The 25,967-nt window shown below is 44.5% G+C and overlaps 1 protein-coding gene across 1 annotated transcript; it reads right to left on the reverse strand.

Annotated features, from left to right (window-relative positions):
- Nucleotides 1-5,611: 5,611 nt before the first annotated feature.
- CPOX (coproporphyrinogen oxidase) lies at nucleotides 5,612-20,882 on the reverse strand. Its single transcript, XM_024203574.2, has 7 exons — nucleotides 20,447-20,882; nucleotides 18,099-18,242; nucleotides 16,766-16,876; nucleotides 14,986-15,127; nucleotides 11,002-11,220; nucleotides 8,064-8,168; nucleotides 5,612-7,354 (listed from the first exon to the last, which is right to left on the reverse strand). Exons 1-7 carry the CDS (start codon nucleotides 20,880-20,882, stop codon nucleotides 7,267-7,269), a joined length of 1,245 nt encoding a protein of 414 aa, XP_024059342.1. The 3' UTR covers nucleotides 5,612-7,266.
- Nucleotides 20,883-25,967: the final 5,085 nt, after the last annotated feature.

Raw genomic sequence — 25,967 nt, forward strand, 5'->3', positions numbered from 1 at the left:
GGTTTTTTTTTTTTTTTTTTTTGGCTGCTTGGGGCGACCAAAACCCTGGAGCCGGCCCTGGTTGCTACAGCCCTGCCGCTAAAAGTGGCGCTATGTAGCCGCTGTTTGTCGGCTCTGCTGACAACAAAAAACTTCCACCCCCAATGACAGTGTTTGCGTTGTCGGCAGGAGCGTGCTCCTGCCGACAAAGCGTAGTTCACACTGGCACTTGTTGTCGGCAAAATGTTTGTCTTTCAGGGGATTTTTTTTTAACACCTCTGAAAGACAAAAGTTTTGTCGTTCAATTGCCAGTGTAGACATAGCCTTAGTCTCCTTCAACAACCTGGCTTGCGCTGAGAATGGCACAATACTACACACAACACGGTCTTTAATGATCAGAGGGGTAGCCATGTTAGTCTGGATCTGTAAAAAGCAACAGAGAGTCCTGTGGCACCTTTAAGACTAACAGATGTTTTTAGTCTTAAAGGTGCCACAGGACTCTCTGTTGGTCTTTAATGAGCGATTCACAGAGTTCTCCAAATTTGCAAGATTATGCTGCCAGTTTTAATCAGTCACATATTAGTCTCTACTTTCCCCATCTGTCTGACTTCTGGTGAAAAATCTGTGCCTTTCACATGTGACATTTCTTTGAGGTGCACAGTATGCCTCCAACTTATTCTTTAAGACCTGTATTTTTCTTTCTCTGCCACATCATCAAATTGAAAAGTATGATACACCTATCTTGCTGCTTCCCCTGTCACATAAAGAAATAATGCTATTTGCAGCTGTTCAATGGGAACTGGGGGCGTGGTGCCTGCGGGCGAGAGTTGCGCGGAGCCGCTTGCATGCCTCCGCCTAGGGGCCAGACCTGCTGCTGGCTGCATCCGGGGCACAGCGCGGTCTGCGGTGCACCCCAGCTGCGCTGCTGACCGGGACCTGCCGGAGGTAAGTCCATGCCCCAATCCCCTGCCCCAGCCCTGAGCCCCTCCAAATCTAGAACCCCTTCCTGCACCCCAAATCCCCCAGCCCTAGCCCAGAACCCTGACCCCCTCCTGCACCCCAACCCCCTGCCACAGCCCAGAGCCCCCTCCCACACCCTGAACCCCTCATTCCTGGCCCCACCCCGCACCCCAACCCTCTGCTTTAGCCCTGAGCCCATCCCACACCCCAAACTTCTCATCCCCAGCTCTGTTGGGTCACGAGCATCAACAATTTTCTTCAATTGGGTCACCAGAAAAAAAGTTTGAAAACCACTGTGTTAGATGGATGCTAGCTAAAGATGAAAAGCATGTGAAAACCAGACAATAACCATAAATGGTTAACACCAGAAAATGTTAAAAGACAAAAAACACATCACCTGTGGGTGAACACTTTTCACAAAGTGATCACTCTAGAGCCAATTTCTTAGTCCTCATCCTCAAAGGAAACCTGTACAACACTTTCAAAAGATGAAGCTGGGAGCTTAAATTCATAATTCTGCTAGACACTAAAAATCATGGACTGAATAGAGACACTGGATTTATGGTTTATTACAATAATCTGTAACCCACTTAACATCCCTCCCAGCTGCCTTTGTCCCCTCCCTGCTGTGACAGAAGAGGTGTTAACAGGCCACTTCACCTTGAATGTTCCCTTGAAATATGTGTTAACTACTTATGCTAAACAATCTGTTTCACCTTGTATTTACCTGTGACCATTTGAGTAGGTTTTCCAGACCAGAAGAAGAGCTCTGCGTAAGCTTGAAAGCTTGTCTCTCTCACCAACAGAAGTTGGTCCAAATCAGTGGCCCCCTCCCCGGCCGCATGCCCCCAGTGCCCCTGACCCCAGTGGAGTGGGCGGCACAGCCGCAGCAACACCCTTGGCCTCAGTGTGCCAGGTGGGCAGCACAGCCTGAGTGCCAGCCACCCCAAGCTCCAGCCCCAGCCAGCCTGGGCCAGGGCAGAACGCTGGGAATGGCAGGAGGGGACCTGGGAGTGGAGTGTGGGCAGGCCACACCAGGCTGTTTGGGGAGGCACAGCCTCCCCCAGCCTACGATACCTGCCACCCAAGGCCCCTAGGCACGTGTCTAGTGTGCCTAATTGGAAATCCAGCCCTGGGAAGGACTGAAAATCTCTCCAAGCTCAGGGCCCAGCAATACGTCAGGGGTTTTGTCCACGTATTGGGCGGAAACCCCCAAAAGTTCCAGGCAGGATTGGAACCAAAAATCAAGAAACCCACTGAAATAGCTTAGCTCATGATGACAGCTGCTACAGGCTGTGTGAAGTGAATTGCACCAGCTGAGAGTGAGCCTTGCGGCTCTGCTGTCAGGGAGATCTAAACTTTTCCTAAAGGTCAGAGGAAAGGAAGTAAGTACCGGGGCACTGGTGGGACTTGACCCCAGCACCTCCTATTTATTAGGCAGGTGCCTTAAGTAGCCAATCAACAGTGAGCTCTTGCATTATGGGCGCTAAAAGGGGTAAATGCTTTTGAATTCTGGAAACTGCCTTCAACTTTACTTGTGCCTCTTATAGCCATCCAAATAATGCATCATTGTGCCTTGTACAGAAACTCAGGCTACGTCTTCACTACCCGCCGATCCGGCGGGTAGCAATCGGTTTATCGGGGATCGACTTACCGCGTCTCGTGAGGACGCGGTAAAATCGATCCCTGATCGCTCTGCCGTCGACTCCGGAAATCCACCTCGACAAGAGGCGGTAGCGGAGTCGGCGGCAGCGCGGCAGCGGTCGGCTTTCCCCCGTCCTCACCGCCAGGTAAGCCGACCTAAAATACGCAACTTCAGCTACGGTATTCACGTAGCTGAAGTTGCGTATCTTAGGTCGGAACACCGCTGTAGTGTAGACCTAGCCTCAGCAACTGTAACACAATGAACAGTCTTTAGTGGTGACATGAGGGACAGTTAGGAGTCTGAAGCCACTGATTGAATATTGTGGGTGCTGTAAATCACTCAGAGGGAAAAAGCATGATGAAACTGATCTGGGGAAACACAGCCAACGCACTCAACCTTTGAACTGCTCCAGAGAGCCGACGAGGTAAAAGGCATAGCTCTCTGGCTAGCCCCTTGTGGGAATTCCTGCCAAGGCTCACAGCAGTGTGTTCATGGGGGCTGCTAAAACCATCCCGATTTCCTTAGTGAAGGGATTTGGATTAACACACCAATCCCAGCAAAGTCTCTCTGTTGGGGCTGGGTGACCCATTCTTTAGATTAATTTGCCGAAATCACTGATGATAAAGTTTCTTGAAAATTACATAGCAGCACGTGAAATGGCCTCTCTTTAGAAGCAAGGCCTCTTAACTGCTGGGTTGAAAAGGGTTATGGGGAAAGCCAGAAGTGAGAGTGGCTGCTTGTTTCTGTGGCTTGTGGGAAAATAAATCTACTGGCAGCAGAAATAAGACTCATTGGAACACACAGCTCGTAGGAATCAAACCTGCCTAGGGAGATCCCAATTGATTTCTAAGCCATTACCTTAACCCCCCTCAGCCAGAACTACCTGGTACAAGCAGGTACTTGCTTCCTTCCTGCTGATGTCTCCGCAGCCTGGTTCTTTTTGTGAAAAATACATCCATACTTTTCTTAGCTCTAGCTCTTACTAACCTGAGGCTACATTGCCGCACATCAAGGAAGTCCCTGACATTTCATCAACATTCTCTTTTAGTTTGCTAATTTTAAATACTCACGACTAAAAATGTGGAGGAAAATATTTTGGGGAAGGTGAGCTGCTGGCTACTTGGAGAGGATGGGGGAGTTTACAAGGAGGGAGGGAAACTGAGGAAATCATATTAATTCTTCTTAATAATTCACTGAGTGATTGAAAAACTCAGATCTCTTCCCAGCTACCTGTCTAGAGCAGCGTAGGAAATCCAGGGTCCCATGCTGGCAGATTGTGGCATTTTCTGTTCAGAGAATAGGGGACTTTCCTCATCTACAATACTTGCTGGTACCATTTCCCTTTAATCAAAGAAATTAACAGGCTGCTCTTGCCTAATGCAATCCATGGAGTAAAATCCTGGAGCAATGGATGACTCTCTCCATAGTCAAGAGTGGGATGGAGCATTATCAGCAGTTTTATCCCCTCTAATTTCACATTAGCTCAACTGATGGTCAACTATGTCTTCTGTACAGTTATGTCAGAGAAGAATTCACCCCCACAGGTTAGGGGTCCTTAAGATGAACACTGGAAATATCAAGTTCTCTTTTGCAAAAGCATCCTAATTTTAGCAAAGTGGGGGAAGTTTATCTCAAGAAGAGACTGGTGCAGCAACTCTACCTTTAGCTTTCTCCGAAGGATGAAGTCTTGAATAATCTCTGGGAAGTGTGATAACCCAGGATCTCCTGTTCACTAAGCAGGGGCTTCTACTAGCCCCATGGCACCTAGCGCTACCAGCTGAACTCTCTGACCTGGTATTCCATGGTAAACACTGCAAGCCCCAGATGTCATTACTGAATGTTGTTTGTAGCTGTTCAAAAAAATGAAGAGTTAAGTTTTCACACTGATAACACCCAATGCAAGCATCAATCTTGGTCCAGGGTCACGACAGTCAGGAACATTAAGATCAGTGGATGGAGAGGACTGATTCTGTAGATCACCCCAAAATAAAAGACATTGTGAACTTCATATAGGGAAAAAAAATCAGCTAATGAAATGAATTTGTCCCAGAGAGATCAAGGGAAGAATGTAGAGCAGACCTAGCCAATCTCCTTGCGGTTACTGCCAAGGCTCAGAAACCCTCACTATCTAACATGCTTGCCTTGTTTCTGCTCCAGTTGCTGAGCTCCCTGCACTTAGGGCAATTAGATAGCATAATCTTCCCAGAAAGCCTCTATCTAGAAGGGGCATCTGGTCTCAGAGTAATTTGTTCATAGCACTAGTTATGGAAATCAGACCTTCCTCCCTTTACAGCATCAGCCAATATGTAGCAAATCCTATACGTTTATTGCCAACCCCAAGTGTTCAAAAAAAAAGAGTCAGCTGCTAAACATCAGGAGTCACAAAGTCACAAAATGGGTTCTTTTTATTGGCATTCTGGCTTCTGAACCTTTGAATTACACTGTTCATGGTTTCAGGCTTTTCTCTGGAAGCAGAAAGCGGAGATTCTCCGGTAATCACTTGCCCCTGAGAGCCGGGGCTTTAAGAAAACCACCAAATATCATAAGCTTGATGATAAAATTGCAAGGGCTAACAGAGAACTCGGCTTGTGCTTAACCACGGCACTCACACTCCTATTTGTGAATAGGATTAGAATAGATTGTTTAAAAAGTACCTGTGATCAGGGCCAGCTCTAGGTTTTTTGCTGCCCCAAGAAAAAAAAAACCCCACTCCTGGAAGCGCAATTGCCAAAGCAAAAAAGGGGCCCTGAAAGCCACCCCTGAAATTGTGCTGACCCAAGCACGTGCTTGGTTTGAAGGTGTCTAGAGCCGGCCCTGCCTGTGATTAAATTACTTCCATGATTTTTGCTCTTTCACCATGAGAAACCAGTGACCACTAACACATTTGCAGCGCTAGCCACTTTATTCAGTTTCACAGTAGTGTCAGATGACAAGTCAAATAGCAAACAGAAGAAAGCTGTAAATACCATCTTGCTAAAACAAACAGGGCACATTTTTCAGATTTGGGTTTCTATAAACACCTAAAAAAAAAAAAAGGCCTGATATTCAAAGTTTCTGAGCACCTTTGAAAGTCAGTCCACTTGGGGTTTGCCCATTGGTTTAACTTTAACTGAATTAGTAAACCAGGTTAACTAGTGCAAGTCTCTATGTGGACATTCATACCTGTTTATACCTGGTTTAAATTTGTCAGTGCAAACTAAGCTACTATAAGCCAGGTTGAAGTAAATATAATAGTGCCACACGAAGCTACACCAGTTTAACTAAGTTGGTTTAAAATCAGACCTTTAGCTAAACTGGTGCAGCTTTGTTTAGACCAGGCCGCCTTAGATACCCGGACACGGAAGGGGTGAGATTCTGTCACTTGTTCATACTGAGTAGTGCCTTACTCCTCAAGTAGTCCCTTTGACATGAACGGAGTTATTTAAGGAGTAAGGGACTATTCCACATAATCAAAGGGGGTTGAATGCATCCTGGATTTCAGTGCTTAACTTTAGACACCCACATTTAACAATGTTGGATGTTCTTCTGTGAGAGTGTACAGTGCAGCATGTCACAACTTCCCTCCTATAGTAAGTGTTCTTTACAATCTTTGCCACCATCCCCTAAAGGCCTCAGAGTCAGCAGTTAGTGAAGGACGCTTTAGCTCAGAAGTACATTCATGTAAATAAAACCTAGTGTAAAAACTAGTATATAGATGGATTTCCTCCTCTTTTGGGTCGGCACTTTGTTTAAACATACTTTTTGCTCTGTTTTAGTGAATTTTAATACATCTTAGAGGATTTTTGATCTACAAAGCACATGGATAAAACATTTTTTATACTGCAGTCTTGATGGTTGGGATATGATTAAAAGTAAAAACATCTTCCTTAAAATGTATGGCTTCACTATTTTGTTTGTGCAGTCTGTCTTTAACATAGCTCTGCTTGGTAGGTCTGAAAAAAAGGCAAGGGAGCTAATTTTCCTTAGTTGGCCCAGAGTCAAATGTTTCCTACCTGCTTTCAGTGGAGTTTCAACTTGTTTTTTAAAGCAACCACCACTCCAGGGAACTACATTTTTAGGAATACAGGGCCAGATTTAAAAAAAGTATTTGGGCACCCAATCCAATTTGGTGCTTAACTCCCACTGACGTCAATGGGAGTCAGGCACCAAAATACCTTTAAAAATCTGTCCCTTAGTGAAAAATAACTGTGATATAAAGTATTTGAAACTGAATTTAAAAAGAGGTTTAATACGCACCAGAACAGAGATACTCATTTAACTATGAAACAAATAAGAACATTATTTTTAAAATGTTAAAATTTCCTGTGAATTTCCTAACAGCAAGCAGTGTAATTTAGGGCACAACTCACCTTTAGCTTGGAAAACACTAATTCTTTAGGGGAACATTTCACAGTATTTTATACCATTGTGTGTTTAGACAAATTGAAACAGTTACTGAACACATCAGTTGGTCCTACTAATATCTCACGTACCCGCCACAAGGCAACAGACAGAGAAAAGTGTGTCTGCCAGTGAAACACTGCACCAACATGCAAAGGATGACAAGTTTACAACATTTTTAAGGCACGTGATAAGAATATAAATCCAGACACTGAACTGCCAGGCAATGGCAGTTTGAGTGAGCCAGTTGGTAAGAGTTCATGTTGTTTGCTTATAGTTGAGCATCTCTCTCACACTATTCATCAGTGCACCCAGTCTTTGGGATTGCGCAGGACTTCCAGGATTTCAGCTTCTCTGGACTTCTCTGGCGGCGTGTGCATGTATTGCCACCTGCGCACAACAAAGAGGGAATATAACTATTAGAGTCTAGCTGGCAGGACACCACTTGTCCAAAGCTGTGTTCTGATTGGATGTGGATGGCTGGGCCTTTCTGTGGATGCCATAGTCACACACAACTGAAATTTCATCTCAAGTTAGGAATAGATATTTCTACACCCATTATATTCAATGGATGGGGCGGGGGAGGGAACCCTTAGGTTTCAACTTCCCTCTTGCCCCAATGCACAAACTGCAGCATGGGGTCCTTTCACCCACTGCTTAGCTCATTGTCTAATGTCAAAACTAAACACGGAGCTCTGCAATAATCCAAGGTTAAAAATGAAGGTAAAATAGTCCACTGAGCAACAAGCTGCTGCTGAAATGACAGGGAACCATAAAAGTGTATGGGGAACTGTGGAAAAAAAATAGTTAAAGATATTCCAAGCAGTAGAGAGTATTTAACCTTTTCCATTTTCTCATTCTTTTATTAGGAACTACTTTTCATGTAGAGAAGGGAAGCAGCGTCCGAGTACTTCAACATATAAAACCAGTCCATCCCTGCAACATGCTGGTTTCACAACAGTAGGATTGGGGAGTGATATATAGTCTGCAGGTATGTATAAGGTACATTTCCTGCTGCCAATACCTGGCCAAGACTGGACAGCGGGAAAGAAAACAAACAGTGATCTAGCATGTGAATAACATGCAACTTTTCCCTTACCTGGCAGTCAGTGGCAGAGACATAAGAATGCTTTCAATCCTGGATCCTGGCGTTGCAAGGCCAAACTTTGTACCTCTGTCATAAACAAGATTGAACTCCACATACCTGTGGGGGAATAACACAGACACAAAGGATTAGCACAAAAACAGATTTACTGTCACATAGGTTGATGTTTGCATGTAGCAGGAGGCTGCAAACAATAGTCAGTTTCAGTCTCCTTGACCCCAAGACACCAGAACAAAGAGCACCAGGTTTGGACCAGTTGTCCCCCTTCAGCATATGTGCAGGAATGAGTATGTAGCCTTGTCCTCCTGTGAACAACAGGAAGTAGAGACTTTCACTGCACACACAGGCATCACAAAACAAGAACGGGAGGTTTCCAAATAAGTAAAATGAATTGACTGTCAACTCAATGACTCAACTGTGAACATCTACTCCATTCTTGAACAACTATTTGAGAGAATACTGGAACCAACCCTGCAAGCCACAGACTCAGCTCATTAATAAGCACAAAGGCAATGCACAATATGCAGTCTGGTTAAACTCTCGATGGAAACTCTTCTCAGTTACAATCAGAAGCCATATTTACCTCCTAAATAAAATACAAGATGGAGGCAGTGAAATCTTTAGCAAGTCTCCAGATGAGGTTTTCTAATGAAACAGCCACTTAATGAATTTACAGCCATCATGTTCTGGGCAACCTTTCTGTCCAAAGGAGCCATGTGCCCTTACAACACTGATCTTCCCAGCATGCAATCCTTTACACAAAGGGGACATTTTCCAAAGGAGCTCATCCAGCTAGACTCCCTTTTGACTATTGTAAGGATCTGTGGTGGCCTTGTCCGATAGCTAATAGGGAAAGGGTAAACAGTCTCCCACTAAGAAAGACCCACAGCTACCCAGCACTTATACAAGGATGTGTAGGGCAGAGTCAGCTGCAGGGAATTATAAAATGCCCAGCATCCCAGAACAGTGGCAGAGAGAGAGTGAGGCGGGGGATTTGGGAAAAGGAAACTCTATTATCCAGTAACACCTGCCTCCCAACCCCACCCCAGTCCCCACTGCCATATTTTGTCTGAACTCTGTCCAGGCTGTGCTGGACCTGTCCTGCCCGAGTTGCTGGGCTAAAACACCCACTCAAAATTCCAAGCATTGACCCCAAGAGTGGCTATAGATAGAGATTTAAAAGTGAAAGCTATATAAGACAAGAACTTCACTTCATGATTTAAAATACAGGAATGAGGTAGCACCTGCCAGTGCAAAAGTGGGCACAACTCTCTTGTACGGAGTTAAGAAAGAAGGAAATTAAGATAAAATTTTAGTGGAAAGCATTCGAGACAGATCACAAAAAGCTCAATCCCCACCTAAATGCTAAAGCTCGGAGACACTTCCTGAGGCACATGGTGTCTTCCGTAAGTAGGGGTCAACATGCAAATTGGGACACCTGAAGCACTGTTGTGGCCCAGCTGTCTTTGTTATTGTTCTTTGCCTCAGCCCCTCAAATGGGAGAGTGCGGAGACCCTGCGTGGCACAGCAGCAGCCACTCTGCTTTCACTGTCTTGCTCCAGCATTTAGGGCACTGAAAAGAGCCCCTACAATTCAGAAGTGGCTATCTTAACAACCAGACACGTTTAAGAGAGAGACAGTGAAGGGAGGGGCTCCTTATCTTCATGCAGAGGAATGAAAATAACCTAGCCCAAGGCTCTGCAGGGAGATCAAACGTAGTAAGCAGCCTAGTAGGGTCTTGGCTGCAACCTAATGGAAACCTATTTTCCCACAACCCTCCTGAGTTTGCCACAAGCATTCAATGGGCCTGATCCTGCAATGCTCTGCTCATGTGAGTAGTCCCATTAAAGTAAGTGGGATTGCTCAGGTGAGTAAAGGCTGTAGGACAGGGACCTAAACTCAACTGCAGTCTTATTCTTTTCTATATCCCTTTACTGGTTCATTCACTTTCTTTGAAGAAAGGGACGAAGCCAGACAATAAGAAATAGCAATACATATTTTGAATAGAAATGGTGGAGTAAAAGGGTTATTTTTCACCGTGTAGAAGGAAGGAAGTACCACAGCAATTAATAAAAGGATTACAGCTGACATTTAGAGGGGATTCTCAGTCCCTTCAGCTTTTTTATGCTACAGAGAATTTCTAAATCAACAGAGAAGGAGTTTTGCTAGAGCAAGGTATTTAAGGAGTGCCATATATGCAGTAGCTCCTTTTCATTATGTATCTAGTGACAAAAGGCATTTGAAAGCCCACTACAATACTGTCCTGCAAGACATCTTGCCTCACTAAATTTCACTATCATAAAGATGGGCTCTTCAAAGGGGAGAGAGAAATTAAAAAGGAAAGTTCTACATAAAGCACTTTATTACTTTTAAGAAATGCAGGAACTGGATGGCCTGATTTTTCCTAGTCTGTATTCTTATTTATCTTTGTCCCCATACTCACTGTATTACAGAACATTAAAACACAAGCGCTGTACCAGCAGGGCTGGCCAATTTCCTCTTAGTTTAAAATCCTCATGTTTTACTAATGAGTATCATTGGCAGTGCTCAAGAGACTCTCTTTGAACTCTTGAGAGTTCCAAGGATTTCAGAGTATGCAAAAGAAATCTCTTCAGGCAAAAATACTGCATTTACTATGAAGAGTTCAGTTTGTACTGGCAAAAGAAGCATAGGATCCTATACTTCTAAAATGGAATCAGCCTGAACACCTTTAAAAAGTGTGTGTGTGTGGGGAAACCCTAAAAATGCAGTTGTACCAACTTAAGTAGGATTTTCAGGGTCTATTTTTAAAACATAACTTTGACTCTGCAAAGATTCAATGTGGGAATGTTACAGAAGAGTAAGTTTCCCTCGTGTCATGACAGAGGAACCAGTCTCACTTTCTCCTCTTCCCCAACTCCACTATGTTACATTTTGTTCCTGCATTACTCACCTCCCTCTACGAAGCTGTTGCCATAACTTTTCCTCTGGTGTGAAAGAGTCATGGGAGTGTTTCTTCACAATGGGAACGTAGCAAGGCACAATGGCTTTGGCACAACTCTGCACAAACTGAAATGCTTCTTCTTTTGAGGGAGAGTCCAGATCATCGAAGAATATGCCCCCAATCCCTCTTCGCTCTCCACGGTGCTTGATGTAAAAGTAATCATCACACCTGGAAGAAGCAACAACCAGATGTCAAGGCTAGTGCACTAAGTTCAGAGTAAAACAATCAAAACCCCAGACATTAGACTGGTGAAATGCAGATGAAAGGCCAAATCCTGCAAGATACTGAATGCCATCTTCGCCCATTGACTTAAATGAAAGCTAAAGATGTTCAGCACCATGCAGGACTAGGCTCTACATTAGCTGCCATTAAGGGTTAAATCATCCTCTCAGTATAACGAAGCACGACACGGCTTACCTTGAAAAAAGATCAGCTACTGCACATGTGCGAACAAGCACAACAGCAGATTTTGAAATACGTGGCTACGTATGCAAACATTAGTCTTCAAGGGTACAAGTCCACACCTTACACCTTACCAAGGAAACTGGGGAAAAGTCTTATTAAGGTACATCTCACTGAGCTCTGCAGCCCTTGTTTCCAGAGCTGTATAAAAATTCACATTTTATTTTGTGGAAGACTGCACACAAGTTTTTGCCATTTCACGTTCTCCCTAAAAAACTTTCTCCTTTGCAATTTTACTAGGTTTTTTTTTGAAAACACATGAAAGATTCACAAATCTTAGCAACATTTGCCCATGAAAGCAGGCCCATTTTCAAGTTTGAGACAGAATGAGAAAGTCTTGGTATCAGAACGGCTGTGCATTTTGAGACAAAAGAGGACAGTGTATCTCCTTTCCTGTTAGAGGGTTCCTCCAAGGAGATCCCGTCTCTCTCTCTCTCAGAGTACTAGAATCTCATAAGATCTGCCCACAATGGCTGCTCTCAAGCAATAAAAACAAAAATGTGGGGCTGTACATGCACTGAGATGGAGAAGTTACTGTAAATTGAAAGACATCTCTCTTTTGCTGGGAGAATCAGCTTTTTATTCCAAGGTGGGTGGAGAGTGAAACTTAGGGCATGTCTACACTTACCTCCGGAGCGATAGATCCAGCAGGGGTCGATTTATCGCGTCTAGTGAAGACGCGATAAATCGACTGCTGAGCGCTTTCCCGACCCCGGTACTCCACCGGAGCGAGAAGCGCAGGTGGAATCGACAGGGGAGCGTCAGCTGTCAACCTACCGCAGCGAAGACCCCGTGGTAAGTAGATCTAAGTACGTCGACTTCAGCTACGTTATTCATGTAGCTGAAGTTGTGTAACTGAGATCGATCCCCACCCCTAGCGTAGACCAGGCCTGAGAGAGCAGCGGGACAGCGTGTGAAACTCAACAGAAGAGCCTAGAGTATAAACCCGATGAGACACTTAGGACAGAAATTAGCACAGCAAGTATAAGCGCGAGCTTTTCCATTTGAGAAAGTTGGGTTCAGGTGCAGCACGCGTGTCCCTAGACAGCTGCTTCTTAAACCAAACCCTAGAGTTGGGCTGTCTGCACAGGAAGGAAGTGATTCATCTCCCCTCCTCATGGGAGAGGAAGGAGTGTATTCCTCCCTGAGGCTGCCTTCTGAGTAAGGAACAAGGAAGTGCATGCTGATTCCACTAGATTCTCTCCTCTCCCCTGCATACATATACATCACTTGATAATGAGTAATGGTTGTACAGCCTTCCTTGTGGGTATCTGTTAACACTTGAAGCAGACATACCCTACACTACTGGCTATCCTCAACCTCTCTAGCTTGCTTGAATAGCTCTCTCATCTAGTAAAGGAACTGTAACAACCTGCACAGAAGCACTTGGATATATCCTACTACTTAAGAGATTCCTCGAAGAGAAGATCATCATATGCACATTAAATAGCGTGCCCCGAGATAACAGCAAAAATGAACTCACACCACCCACTTTATCTCTCACACTCAGACAAAGGCTGGCAGCTTACAGAAAGAAGTTACCCTTCCTCTGGATACCATAGCTTGTGGCAGATAAGACACTGGACGCAGAGCAGCAAGCAATCCATTATGCTTTAAGACTGAAGGGCGCCATCAGCTACGTCTTCCAAAGCAAGAGAGACAGTCAGCTTAAATCTATGTCTTTAAGTGATGCACAGCTGAGCTTCCAATGCATTTGTCATTGAAAGCTGCAGCTGTTTACCTAGCAGGACGCTCCCCTTGCATGCAACAAGGACAAACTCCTTCCCCCACCCCCAAAAGCACCCTAATTAGTTCTGAGTAATATAATTTAGCCCAGTAATTGGCTGCTTTGTCTGACAGCAAAGACGCTGGGGTGGGATTTTCAAAAGTGCAGTGCTAGCCCAACTGATCCCACTGAAGTCAATGGGAGTTTTACTACGGATTTCAGTGGGAGCAGAGTTAAACTACCTCCGACTCCTTTTGGCAATTGCACCCGAGGGTCTTGCCCCCACGAGGAAGAGGAATTGTTTAGGATGGGCTAACAATGTACAAGATATCTGGGAGCAGAGGGATAAAAAGAGAAGTAAGTTTCTTAGCTTGAACCATAAATAAAATGTTTCTCACCAGAGAGCTCTGTGGAATAATCTCCCAGGGGGAGGCATGAAAGCCCAGTTGCTTGAAACATTCACAAAAGAGATTAAATTGGACAAAGCACTTTTGGTCTGCAACCCTCCCTTGGCAGAGAATGGACAAAGTAAACCAATAGGTCTTTTGCAGCTCGGAATGTCTAAAATTCAGATGCCCCATTGTGGCTCCTCACATCTAACACTATTTCATAGAAACTAGAAGAAAGTTCTCAACGGTTTTGCTTTCTGACATTCCCTCCCTCCTCCACCCCCCCAATATCTGTATCTCCTGCTACTTTCCCCCATCTCTTCCTCCAAAGATACAAAATAAATAAAAATATGCTTGTGTTACAAGGAGATATAGATGGTCTTGTGACTAGGGCATTGGAATGAAGGTCTAGGTTTAATTGCTTAATATCTGTAATGTGCTTTGAGATGCTCATATGGAAGGCAGCAGGCATGAATGAAAGGCATTGTTATCAATAAATAAAGCAGTTGGCAATTTCAGTCATGTATAACTTGCAAAAACATTCCCAATTGTAACAGAGGGCGAGTGTGTTCTTTAGAGTTATATCACCTAAACCTTGCACAAGTTACATGTGTCAGACGTTGTGCCATATTGTACAGTATTATTTATTAAGAGATAGGTTAGCAACAAGTAAAATTATAAAAACAGAGCAGTTAAAGACATTATTAGTGCAAACAGCCCATATCATAGTAGAAAACTCTCTTTTCAATGAAGAGCAGCAAGCGAATTAGCTTGTGATTCTGTAGCAGTCACTCCCTTCAGAGGATCTCAGTTCTTTTCAGAGTGTAATAAGTTAACCCTTACCATCCATCTCACAGGGGCATTTATTATTTTCCTCCATTTTACCAATGGGGAAAGTGAGACACACAGACGTTAAGTTACTTGCCCAAGCTGACACAGGAGATCTGTGTCAGCAACTCTGGAAAACAGGCTACAAATATCGATTTAGGAGCCCAATTTTAGACATTCATATTTGAAATGTTTGTTGCATATGAATAATGGAGATCTCCAAGTGCTTTACAAACATGTCTGGCCAAATTTTACCCAGATACACACTGGCAGCTCCAGCGGAGGTTCACTGGGAGCTGCTCATACATATCAGAGGGCAGAACATGGCCCTGATAAACCACACTAATTATATATCATTCTGAGATGCTTAACTAAGATTCCCAATAGTTTTGTGAGGTGAGCTAATAACTAACTTAAAGCAACAGCATTAGCACGGCCTGTTGTGTGATACCGCCTCCTTCCCACAAATAAAAAAAAAAAATCCGACCCAAGGTAAACAACAATGCAAGTACATCTCCCCACACATACCACTTCTTATATTTGGGGTACAGTTCTGGATTATGCTCATCACAAGCTTCCTTCAGAGTTTTGTGAAAATGAACAGCATCCTCTTCATTCAAGTAAGTTGGAGTCAGGTCTGTTCCACCACCAAACCACCACTGCTTAGTCCCTACAGAAGACAGACATGCAACGACTGCTTTATTTCCAAACACAAATCATATACAATGCTAGGTGTCAGATACAAACCAACAATTGCAACTACTTTCAAACGTTAAATTCAAGAGTACCCAAAAGTAGCACTGTAAATGCTTAGTTTAAACTAATATTATATGGGTGAAAATGACTCATGAATCCAGACAATTATTAAATTAACCTCCAAGCAGGAAAGTTTGTGCAGTGTTATATCAGTTGCCCTGACTACTGCCCATTCTCATGTAGTATCAATTGCACAAGGTTAGTCTTTTGTCGTTACTACCCTGAATGGGCTTACAAAAATTTTCTCTCAGGTTTGTAATGATAGTCAGGAGCCATCTACAGTATATTAGTTTAAGTTAACCCTGCAGCAGGAAGATAGCAGGGAAATGAGTCACTGCCTCTAAAAAATGGTTTTGCAAATTGTGGTCCACGGACCACTGGTGATTGGTCACATGGTGTTGGCTCCTCCTTGTGTCAGATTGATAAATTTCATTAAGTTAAAAATAACCTAGGGTGACCAGACAGCAAGTGTGAAAAATCAGGACAGGGCGTGGGGGTAATAGGCGCCTTGTCATAACTATAAAGGGAGGGGTAACAGCTCTCTGTGTACAGAGACTCCAAATCCTTTTACCTGTAAAGGGTTAAGAGGCTCGGGTAACCTGGCTGACACCTGACCCGAAGGACCAATAAGGGGGCAAGATACTTTCAAATCTTGGGGGGGGAAAGGCTTTTGTGTGTGCTCTTTGTTTTAAGGGGTGGTTCGCTCTTGGGACTGAGAGGGACCAGACATCAATCCAGGTTCTCCCCATCTTTCTAAACAAGTCTCTCCTATTTCAAACTTGTAAGTAAAAAGCCAGGCAAGGCGTCTTAGATTTACTTTGTTTTCTCAACTTGTAAATGTACCTTTTACCAGAGTGTTTATCTTTGTTTGCTGTACTTTGAACCTAAGACAGAGGGGGGTCCTCTGAGCTCTTTAAGTTTGATTACCCTGTAAAGTTATTTTCCATACTGATTTTACAGAGATGATTTTTACCTTTTTCTTTAATTAAAAGCCTTCTTTTTTAAGAACCTGATTGATTTCTCCTTGTTTTAAGATCCAAGAGGGGTTTGGATCTGTATTCACCAGGAGTTGGTGAAAGGAGTTGGTGGGAGGAAGGAGGGGGGATGGTTAATTTCTCCTTGTTTTAAGATCCAAGGAGTTTGGATCTGTATTCACCAGGGAATTGGTGAAAGGTTTCTCAAGGCTTCCCAGGGAGGGAATTCTTGAGATGGTGGCAGCGGACCAGAGCTAAGCTGGTAGTTAAGCTTAGAAGTTTTCATGCAGGCCCCTACATTTGTACCCTAAAGTTCAAAGTGGGGATACAGCCTTGACACGCCTATATAAGACAAAGCCCCAAATATTGGGAGTGTCCCTATAAAATCGGGACATCTGGTCACCCTAAAATAACCTCAGTACTTAAGTGACTTACTCAATACTACACAACAATTTTGTGGCATAGCTGGAAACAGAATTAGAAGGGTTTGTAATCCTGTGCTTTAACCACTAAGTCACGCTCCATCCTTAAAATTTGACTCCATATTTGTACACACCCCAGACCATTATAAATCTTACCATCAGCGTTCTCAATTTCAAAGTATCTGTAGTTGAAGTGTATAGTTGGAACATGGGGATTCTTTGGATGGATAACGGAGCTTACACCCATGGCACAAAAAGGCAATTTACCTAGACAGCAGCACATACATAAAAAGCAGTAGTTAAGAACAGGAACAATTTACATGCAACACCTTTTAACCTGAAGGCTTCCAAACTATGACTCCAATTCTGCAACTGGCTCTGCATGGTGTCTCATTGAAGTCAGCATGTCTACTAAACGGGTCTGACCATAGGAGCTAGCTGAAGAATCAGGATCTAATCTAGTGAATGCTGAAATGCAGTGCACAAGCACAATACCAGCTCTTGCAATTTTCTCCTCCAAACAAACAGCAACATTTGGAATTTGAGAAATGCAAAGCAAGCTCAAGCTTTCAATAGTGAGCTGTCATTTATTACAGTGTATTTATGGTCAAAAAAAGACCCAAAAATGGCAGTGTAAGTCCTTACATGCTTGCTTCAGGCACATCTTCCAAGTTATGCTGGCTTATTGCAGTGAGTAAAGAAGTATTACTACGACTGCATGGGGACCAGGAGAAACTGGGTTCTATTCTGCCTTTTGTTTCAGCAACAAAACAACTCAACAAGTTCTAATTTACTTGGGGGAGGGGAGGAGTTCCCTTTAGTTATATACAAAAGAAAAACAGAAATCTAAATTGTACATATGTACGGGGTGTGTGTGTGTGTGTGTCCAGTGTAACGGAACAAGATTTTTATTCATGAACAAATATGAGATGAAGGAGGAATATGGAATACTATGGCATTTTTACTGGATCCTTTTTTGACTTGAATTACCCTCTAGTGTTACTGCAATGCTAATAGGAGCCAAGAGTTAAAAAAAACAAAATAAAATAAATCTTCCAGCAAACATAACATGTCATCGTATCAATGAACCCTGTTTCACCTTGAGGTTGTTTTAATAGTCCATATACCCTTTCCTCTTTAATCTGGATTTTGTAATTTCTCAAACAATTTTGGCTGCACTTCTTTTGTCCTCAAGACAGAGCAACAAGACAGGAGGTGACACTTATTTTGATATTCAAATCTTTGGAGATTTGAAAGCTTCCTAGGTGGGTGTTCATGTTTAGAACCTGTCATGCATGCTATAGGAAGAGTTGTAGAGCACTGAGAAGAGAAACAATTTCATTCAGAAATGTGGCCTTCTTCAAGATCTGTTTGAATATGGTAAGGCAGTTTATAAAAACATAGATAAGAGAAGTCTGATTTATTTGTCTCCAACACAATAATTCAGTAACACTGTAGACTCAATTAGATTTTAAGTAGCATGTTTTACCATTTTTGGTCTTCAGAGTTTTCCCTCTGCTTTTCATCTGTTGGGCTGCTTCCTCGGAAAGATGCCCAAAAACTACAGAAACATTGACGCCTGCCTTCTCAAAGACGTTGCCATCCTGGAGCACACAACTGATACCACCACCACCTGTTAAATAGAACCCCAGGAAAGTTTTGATCTCAGAAGCATCTTATCCTGCCAATTCTTAACACTGATTAGTAGAGTATAGGTGACCATTAGATCTTCAAGAGCTATCTTGACTCCTTTGCTTACCTTGAATAACTACAAATGATGTTGATGATAAAATTATCTAGTTCTTTTATAAATCCCCCTCTATTATTTGACAATCACCTCTTGAAGCAGTGAATTTTACAGGCTGACCATAGATTGCGTGAAGTACCTAGAGAGCCCATTTATTCTGTCACTGGAAACACAGACAAGTCTGGAGTTACTAGAACCTGGCTAGAAACAACTATAAACCAGAGAGTCACTTGTAACTGCAAGTAGAAACAAATAGCCAGATTTTGACTTCAGATGTGCAGCAGAGTTTTCGCCATAAAAAATCCTCCCGATGACCCAAGTTACATAAGTGGCAAGAATAAATGGTCAGCTAAGTACCATTAGTAGTCTCTTCTGAATTTGAATTTGTTTTAAACAGTTCCAAAGTGAAACCAAAGACTGTAATTAATACCACATTTCATTCTCAGTCATTCATTGTCACTCATTAAGGGACACATTTTATCAAAACCTCTCATTTTAAAATACTATGATTGCTCCAAATCATTTAGAAGCCTTGAAAAATCCATTCTCACTCTCCCACTTGTCAGCAATAATAGTGAAATATTCCCTGGCAAGTATGGGGGCTTATACAGAATTTAGTTTCATTTAAAACAAAAATCTAGTTCTTATGATTGTAAAGAGAATCTGTGAAATGGAAGGAGATAATTCAGGAAGATTACACTTGACTTTCAGACAGCTTCTGTGTTTCCACACGCTATTCATAACTTTCCTAAGCAGCAGTAGTGTTTGGATAAGAAGGCACCAGTTAGCTTCTCTGCTGCTATTCAGAACCCTGAATGGAATAACAAAACTGTCACAAACCATGTCAGTTTCACACTGCTGCTTGGGAAAGCAATGAGCAACCATACATGCAAGTACTGGAGTTGTTCAGGAGAAAGGGAGTAGGAAGAAAGGAGGATTCAAAAGAAACCTCTCTCCTACCCCCAGCAGTCAGGAGGCTATTGAGAAGGGGTAGGTCTGGAGAGGGGAAAAATGATGGAAAACAACAACTTCTTGCAATTAAAGGAAGAGGGATCTTCACATTTATCAGACACCTACTAATCAAAGGCAAATATAGAAGATGTACCCTGCTTGAGGGTGGTTGTGGTGGTGGGGTCTATGGAAAGCATCCTGGTAGAAATCCCAGCAACTCTTCTCTTCCCTGGAGCTGGGAAGGCCTGAGGGAGAGCCAGACTTCTCACTAATATGTTTATTCTGGACTCATTGGTAGGGCCTAGCCTTCTTTTGTACAGTAGGTTTGTTTTTCTACATAGAATGTGTCTGGTAAATTTTTCAAGCCTTGACCATTTATATCTTCCTTTTTACAATCTCTGTGTGATTGTGAGTAATGCCCAGAATTTATGCCTTGGAGAGTAGAGGCAGAAATGTCATATCTGCAAGAAAAGTATCATTATAAAACAGAATCTGTCCATACACATCAAACAGCTCTACCCTGTTTGGCAACAACCGATGACTGTAGTATTTTGCAAGAGTTACTCAACACAACATATTTTAAGTGATTGTTTAATTGCTAGAGACACAAAGACCTGTTCCTAGGAATTCCTTATTTATTTTCAGGGTGCAGCAGAGCTCGGATATTGGAAAGGAAAGCGGCAAGTGGAAAGGGTTAATAGCACGAGGAACGGTTAATCAGATATAACATTCTCCAGATGATGCACACGAGCATGCCCCCTTTTGGCACCCCTCTTTTTCTTTGACCAGTGGTAATGTGATGTGATCTATTCCAGACCGATCAAATGATTAACACCCACAGGATCTGCTTCCCACCCTAGTCATGACAAGCTGGGGAAGTGTAGGAGAGAAACAATCCCCTCCGGTATCTTAGCCGTCGGCACGATCTACCCAGGGTGAGGCTTCACCGTGGGTCTGAGGTCTGATCGCCCGATCGCCCATCTGTCAACTTTTTGTTATACCGAGAGTACGTGCGGCCAGGCACAAACACCCTGTAAGGATCCTCCGGTCCACCCACCCTGCCCCAGGTGCGCGCAGCCAGGCTCCCACTCCGTGCCCTGCACCCTCGGCCCCGCTCCCTGGCCCCCGCGGCTCGTCACCTTCTTTCCTCTCCCACCGGTCCACAGTGAAGGCGGCGCCGCGATCCACCTGGGCCAGGGCGCGGCACACCTGGCTCTGGGTCTCCATGATCAGCATCTCCATGCGGCTCCGCATGTCCTGGCGCCGGCTCCGCAGCTCCCGCAGCCCGCTCACCGGCGGGGCCATGAAATCCCCGCAGCGCCGGGACAGCTCGTCCTCCTCCTCCGCCACCGCCTCCCGCGACACCATCTCCGCCCGCCGCACCAGCCCCAGCCCGGCCAGCGCCGCCGCGGCCCCCGCCAGCCCGGCCAGCAGCGAGCGCCGCCCCGGCCGGACCCCAGCCCAGCCGCCGGAAGAGGAGCTGAGCCCCCGGCGGGCGGCGGCGCGGCAGCATGGGCGCAGCGCGCCCCGGGCGCCCCCAGCCCCACGCAGCAGCAGCGGCAGCAGCAGGGACATGACAGCGGCCGCCACCCGGTGCAGCCCCCTCGCGCAGCCTGAGCCAGCCAGCGGCGCTCCCAGCCCGGGGAGCACGGCATGCCGGGAAATGTAGTTCCACCGCCCAGGGCGCTGCGCCGGACTACAGCCCCCAGCAGCAGCAGGGGAGAGGGCTGCGAGGCACCTGAGAACGAGGGGGCGGGGCTGCACCGGGGACTTGGAAGCGCGTGGCGTCCCGCTAGCTCCGAACATGGGCCGAGGGGTGGCTGCGTGGGTGCAGCGCTCGGCTGCGGGGGTGTCTGAACCTGGCGGGTGCTGCAGGGTTATGCAGGAGAGGGGCTGCGTAATAAGGACGTCCGGTGTCATCCCCACAGGGGCCCTCCCTTTGTCCCCTGCAGAGGGGGCTGCAGAGTGCAGTAATCCCCACAGACCCGCCCGGTGCCCAGGACAGGGGGGCTGCAGGGTGGGGACAGGGGATTAATCCCCCAAATACCCAATGGTTGCTGCCCAAGGCAGGGCTGTTGTAGCTTTTACATTAATTAATATTGTTCTCAGCTGCGAGGTGACAACTGGCGTGTGAGCATTCGTCCCCTGAAGACTTGGAGGCCTTATTGGAAAACCGGCCCTTGAGATCAGATCCAGAGCATGCCCCCTGACCAAAACTGATGCCACGCTAACTGAATGGCTCCAGCCCTTTGTGGGATAACACTCTCGGAAGTTTCAGAGTAGCAGCCGTGTTAGTCTGTATCCGCAAAAAGAACAGGAGTACTTGTGGCACCTTAGAGACTAACAAATTTGTTAGTCTCTAAGGTGCCACAAGTACTCCTACTCTCGGAAGTCTACAGCAGGGCTTTATAATGTATCTTACAAACAAATCAACTGATCAGAGAAAGCCTACTGTCAATGACTGTGAATGGTACTGATCTATCCTGGATGCTGAGAAAAGCAACTTTTACTTGTTACTTTATTCAACTGTCCTGTGATTTCCCAGGCACAAGAATTTGGCTGTTAAAATACATAGTTTGTGTCAACCCAGTTTTAATAAAAGTAATTAGTTTTATATCTGAGTTGCATAAAAAAAACGTTGAGGTAATTTTTGAATTCACTGAAAATTTGGATTACTTACTGTTGGCCTAGAAATAACAAGTGAATCCACTGGAGCCATGGGCTGCTTTCTGGGTGAGCTTTGGTGGCCCAAAGGATTAGCTAATTGGGCTAGGACTATACATTGTTATTATTATTATTTGCATTTAAGTAGTCCCTACAAACTGTATTGTGCTATGCACCGTACAAACATAGTGAGATGCAGTCCCTGCCCCGAAGAGTTCACAATCTGAATAGACAAGGCAGAGGTGGAGTGACTTGCCCAAGGTGACATGGCAGATCCATAGCAGATCCAGGAACAGAACCATCCATGGTCTTCTGATACCTCATCCAGTGCCCTATTGACTAGGCTCTGTATCTATCGCACAGACTATTCAGTCACTACCATCTGGTGGCATTTTTAATCTGAACCTCCAGAGATGATGTAATAAACTGTGATCTTAGCATTCTAAAATACACTTGACTAGCAAATTACTATTGTTTATTAAATGCAAAATAACAACCCCCCCTGTTAATTTTTTTAAAGCTGCATAGATAAAACTCAGTCAAGAATTGAAAAATTAGTTTCAGTCGCATCTTGGCAATGTTGTTCATCCTATGTAATAATTTTAATAATAATGTTTGAACCCCCAAGGCAAGCGGAAAAGAGGCCGTCCAAGAAAGACCTGGCGACGCGACCTTCAGGCTGATAGCATAAAAATGGGCTATACCTGGAACCAGCTAGAACAAATGGCCCAGGATAAAGGACTCTGGAGATCTGTGGTTGGCGGCCCATACCCCAACTGGGGTGACGGGCGAGAATGAGTGAGCATTGTAGCGGGGCAGTAACCCCGCTCCTATCCTGAAGGGCTTAAAACAGCCCTGGGAGAGGGCTGTGGTAGGGGGACACCTGGGCTGATTGGGGAAGTAGCCACAGCTGGGCCACGCCCCAATCAGGCTGCAGCTGGCCCTATAAAAAGGCTGTGAGCCAGGCACTCAGGAGATAGACTCCCTCTAGCTTCTGAGAGGGAGGGACCTGGCTGTAGGGACTTGAGCAGAGAACCTGAGTGGAGCAGGGCTGGGGTGCTCCAGCCAGGAAAGCCCCAAGCTGTAGCCTAGCAGAAGGCCAATGGGTACTGGGGCTTAGAGAGGGCAGCCTGGAGTAGGCAAAGGCAGTAGGTCTAAACCCAGCCTTGCTGGTGATGAGTAGGCTGATACTGCAGTTTGCCCCAGGGTGTGGGGGACTAGACAATGACTGGCAGTAGCCTTATACTGACCCAAGGTGGGGATAGTGGGTGGGGGTTCCCTGGGGAGGGGAGACCCTGAGACTGAGGGGTGTATGGCCAGGGGGCAGCACCCCAGATAAGGGGGCACTGGGTCTGGGAGGGACATGGGGGGCCAAGCAGCAGCAGGACATTAGCCTGCAGAGGGCACTCTGGAGGTTGGATGAGCTAATTCCCAGAAGCGACCAGCAGGAGGCGCCGTGGCGGTGAGTCTCGCACCGTTACAAGTACCTTTTATCCTAAGACCTCAAAACACTTGCAAAGGTGGGATTCCATCATTATCTTCATTTTGCATCTGGGGAAACTGAGGCACAGAGTTTAGTGACTTGACAGAGCAAGTCAGTGACTGAACCAGGAATCGAACATAGGGATAGTTCATGTTGCCTCTCCAGCTAACAAGGCTGGGAGACAGGAGACCAGTCTTTTTCAGGTGCTGCCATTGACTTCCTGTGTGACCTTAAGCGAGTCACTTTGCCTCTTTTCACCCACCCAAGTCTGTTTTACCTATTTAGATTGCAAGCTCTTGGGGCAGGGACTGTCTCTTACTATGTGTATGTACAGTGCCCAGCACATGCGGCCTAGTATGTACTACAACAATACAAATTATTAACATCCATTACATCTAATCTATTTTGGCATCTGTCCATTTGTTACTACTGAACTTAGGGTTGGGTTTCAAAATCCAATATTGTATTAATGATGTAACCACAAAAAAGAGTAAGAAAAACAAGGAAAGGCCATGTTGCGTGTTTTTTTTTTTTTTTTTTTTTTAATTTAAACTCCTATAAGAAAAAAGCTGGAGAGATTAATGCTGAACTGATTGAACATGTTGAGTGCATTGTTGATAGCAAAGTTCCACAGGGCCCTGGCTTTCACTTTTGTCTTGCCTTCTGTTAATTGCTTTTTCTTAATATCAGGAAAGGGCTGAGCTAGGGAGCTGTTAGTAATGAACCTAGATTCCACCAATATCACTATGTTCTACCTGATATAGAAAAAAGTTAGGCCCTGCTTCTGTAACCCTTGCTCACCTAAGTAATAATTTTCCATGCAAATAATCCCACTGAAGTCAATACAACTACTCATGTGGGCAAGGACTGCTTGTATGACTAGAGGTTTCTTATTTTGTTTGAGCCTGATTTCTGCAAAAATATATTCTTCTGAAAGGTCCCATAGACTGCAAAGGGCCTATTCATACGGACATGGGCTTACAGGATTGATCCTTTTATTGTCAACTGGCAATATCATTCTCTATAGAATCTGACTTATTTGAGTACATGTTTGTTTAGCATATTTACAGGCCCACTCCTGTTTAAATTAATGACTTGACTTGAATGGGAGCAGGATGAAATCTTTTTATCTGTGAAGTTCAGGCACTGGATAGTTCTAGCAAAACAAAAAGTTGGATCAGTGAGGGAATAGGTCAGTCTAGGGCCAAATGCCACATCCATTGTCTTCAACACCTGCCACTCCACACCTAATATCTCCATATATTTTAGAGGTTAATTTTATTACAGATGAATACAGATAAAGTACATCTTGGCCTGGTTAGTAAAATGATAAATCCAGTGTACTGATTAGCTACTTTTTCAGCTGCCTTGAAGTCCGAGAGGGAAGCACTATCAATGATCAGCCAGTACAATGAACTGACTAGCACAAAGATAAGACTTTAGTTAGCAAATAAAGCCACATTTTCCCTCAAGCAAACACATACGTGACAGTATAACAGTGGATAATGGTACTGAGCTAAACTGATTTACAAGAGTTTTGTTTTATTACAAATAAAACAGATTTGTTACCTGTACTTTTAAAAATAAGCCTATTGTTGTTTTCATCATTAATATGATACATCTACGGTTAGATGAGAACCATGAAAACACACATCTGGGCTGGGTGGGAACAACATATAAGAGCAAAATTTAAAAAATTTCCCCCCAAACTTCTACTCTTGTCTGTTTTTTTTCATTGGGTCAATCATCCTAGTGAGCAGAGGCACCAATGTGGAGGCTTCTCAAGAGGATACTCTTGTTTGGTGGTGATCATTGGTGGAATAACCTCAGGGTCAGGGCCAGCCCTAGACCAAATGGCGCCGTAGGCAAGGAGTGTCTTTGGCGCCCTCCCTCCCATTTGTTACTTTTGAATACTTTTTTTTTATTGCATTTGTCCTTTATTAGTTGCTCCTTCTACTTTTCAAGTCATAAAACACAAGTACATGATTCATAATTACACAATAAAACAAGGTTCACAATATCACAGTTGGGCTCTAACTTCACTTCATTCTTATATCTCACTGACTGACTGGTGGCGCCCTGCCCCTTATATACCCATGAGGGCATGGCTGACCGTTCTAGGAGGTTCAAGGAAAATGAATTTCTCAAAGTCTGGAAGGTTCCATGAGATTCTACAAAGGTCCAAAACATTCTTGGAGGTTAGTGAAAAATGAATCCACAGATGGAATGCCTGAAACATGTTACTTCAAACACTCTGTTTTTCTTTTTGTTGCTAACACAAACAGCACTTGAACCTGGTGGCCCCCCCAAGTCTGACATCCCAGGTAGTCGCCTAGCTTGCCTGCCCCTAAATCCGGCCCTGCTCTGGGTTAACTCAATGGAGAATAAGCAGAGCTAGGTGGATATAGCCCAGGATTGGGTATGATAAGATTGCTTTAGACTTTTGCACTGTTGAACAGACTCCACCATCAATTTCTTCATTGCAGAATGCTAGCTGGGGCAATGTGCAAAGT

This window comes from Terrapene carolina, unplaced genomic scaffold (genome assembly GCF_002925995.2).
Source record: "Terrapene carolina triunguis isolate 2854851 unplaced genomic scaffold, T_m_triunguis-2.0 Scaffold558, whole genome shotgun sequence".
NCBI classification, from domain to species: Eukaryota; Metazoa; Chordata; order Testudines; family Emydidae; genus Terrapene; species Terrapene triunguis.

What these genes read in the sequence shown, in the direction of transcription:
- CPOX (XM_024203574.2), bottom strand. Translation starts at nt 20,882, where the DNA reads ATGTCCCTGCTGCTGCCGCTGCTGCTGCGTGGGGCTGGGGGCGCCCGG. An exon ending in AACTCTGAAGACCAAAAATG is followed by an intron (nt 16,877 to 18,098) that starts GTAAAACATGCT and finishes GCTGCTGTCTAG; the next exon opens with GTAAATTGCCTTTTTGTGCC. An exon ending in CAACAGCTTCGTAGAGGGAG is followed by an intron (nt 8,169 to 11,001) that starts GTGAGTAATGCA and finishes ATTCCCCCACAG; the next exon opens with GTATGTGGAGTTCAATCTTG.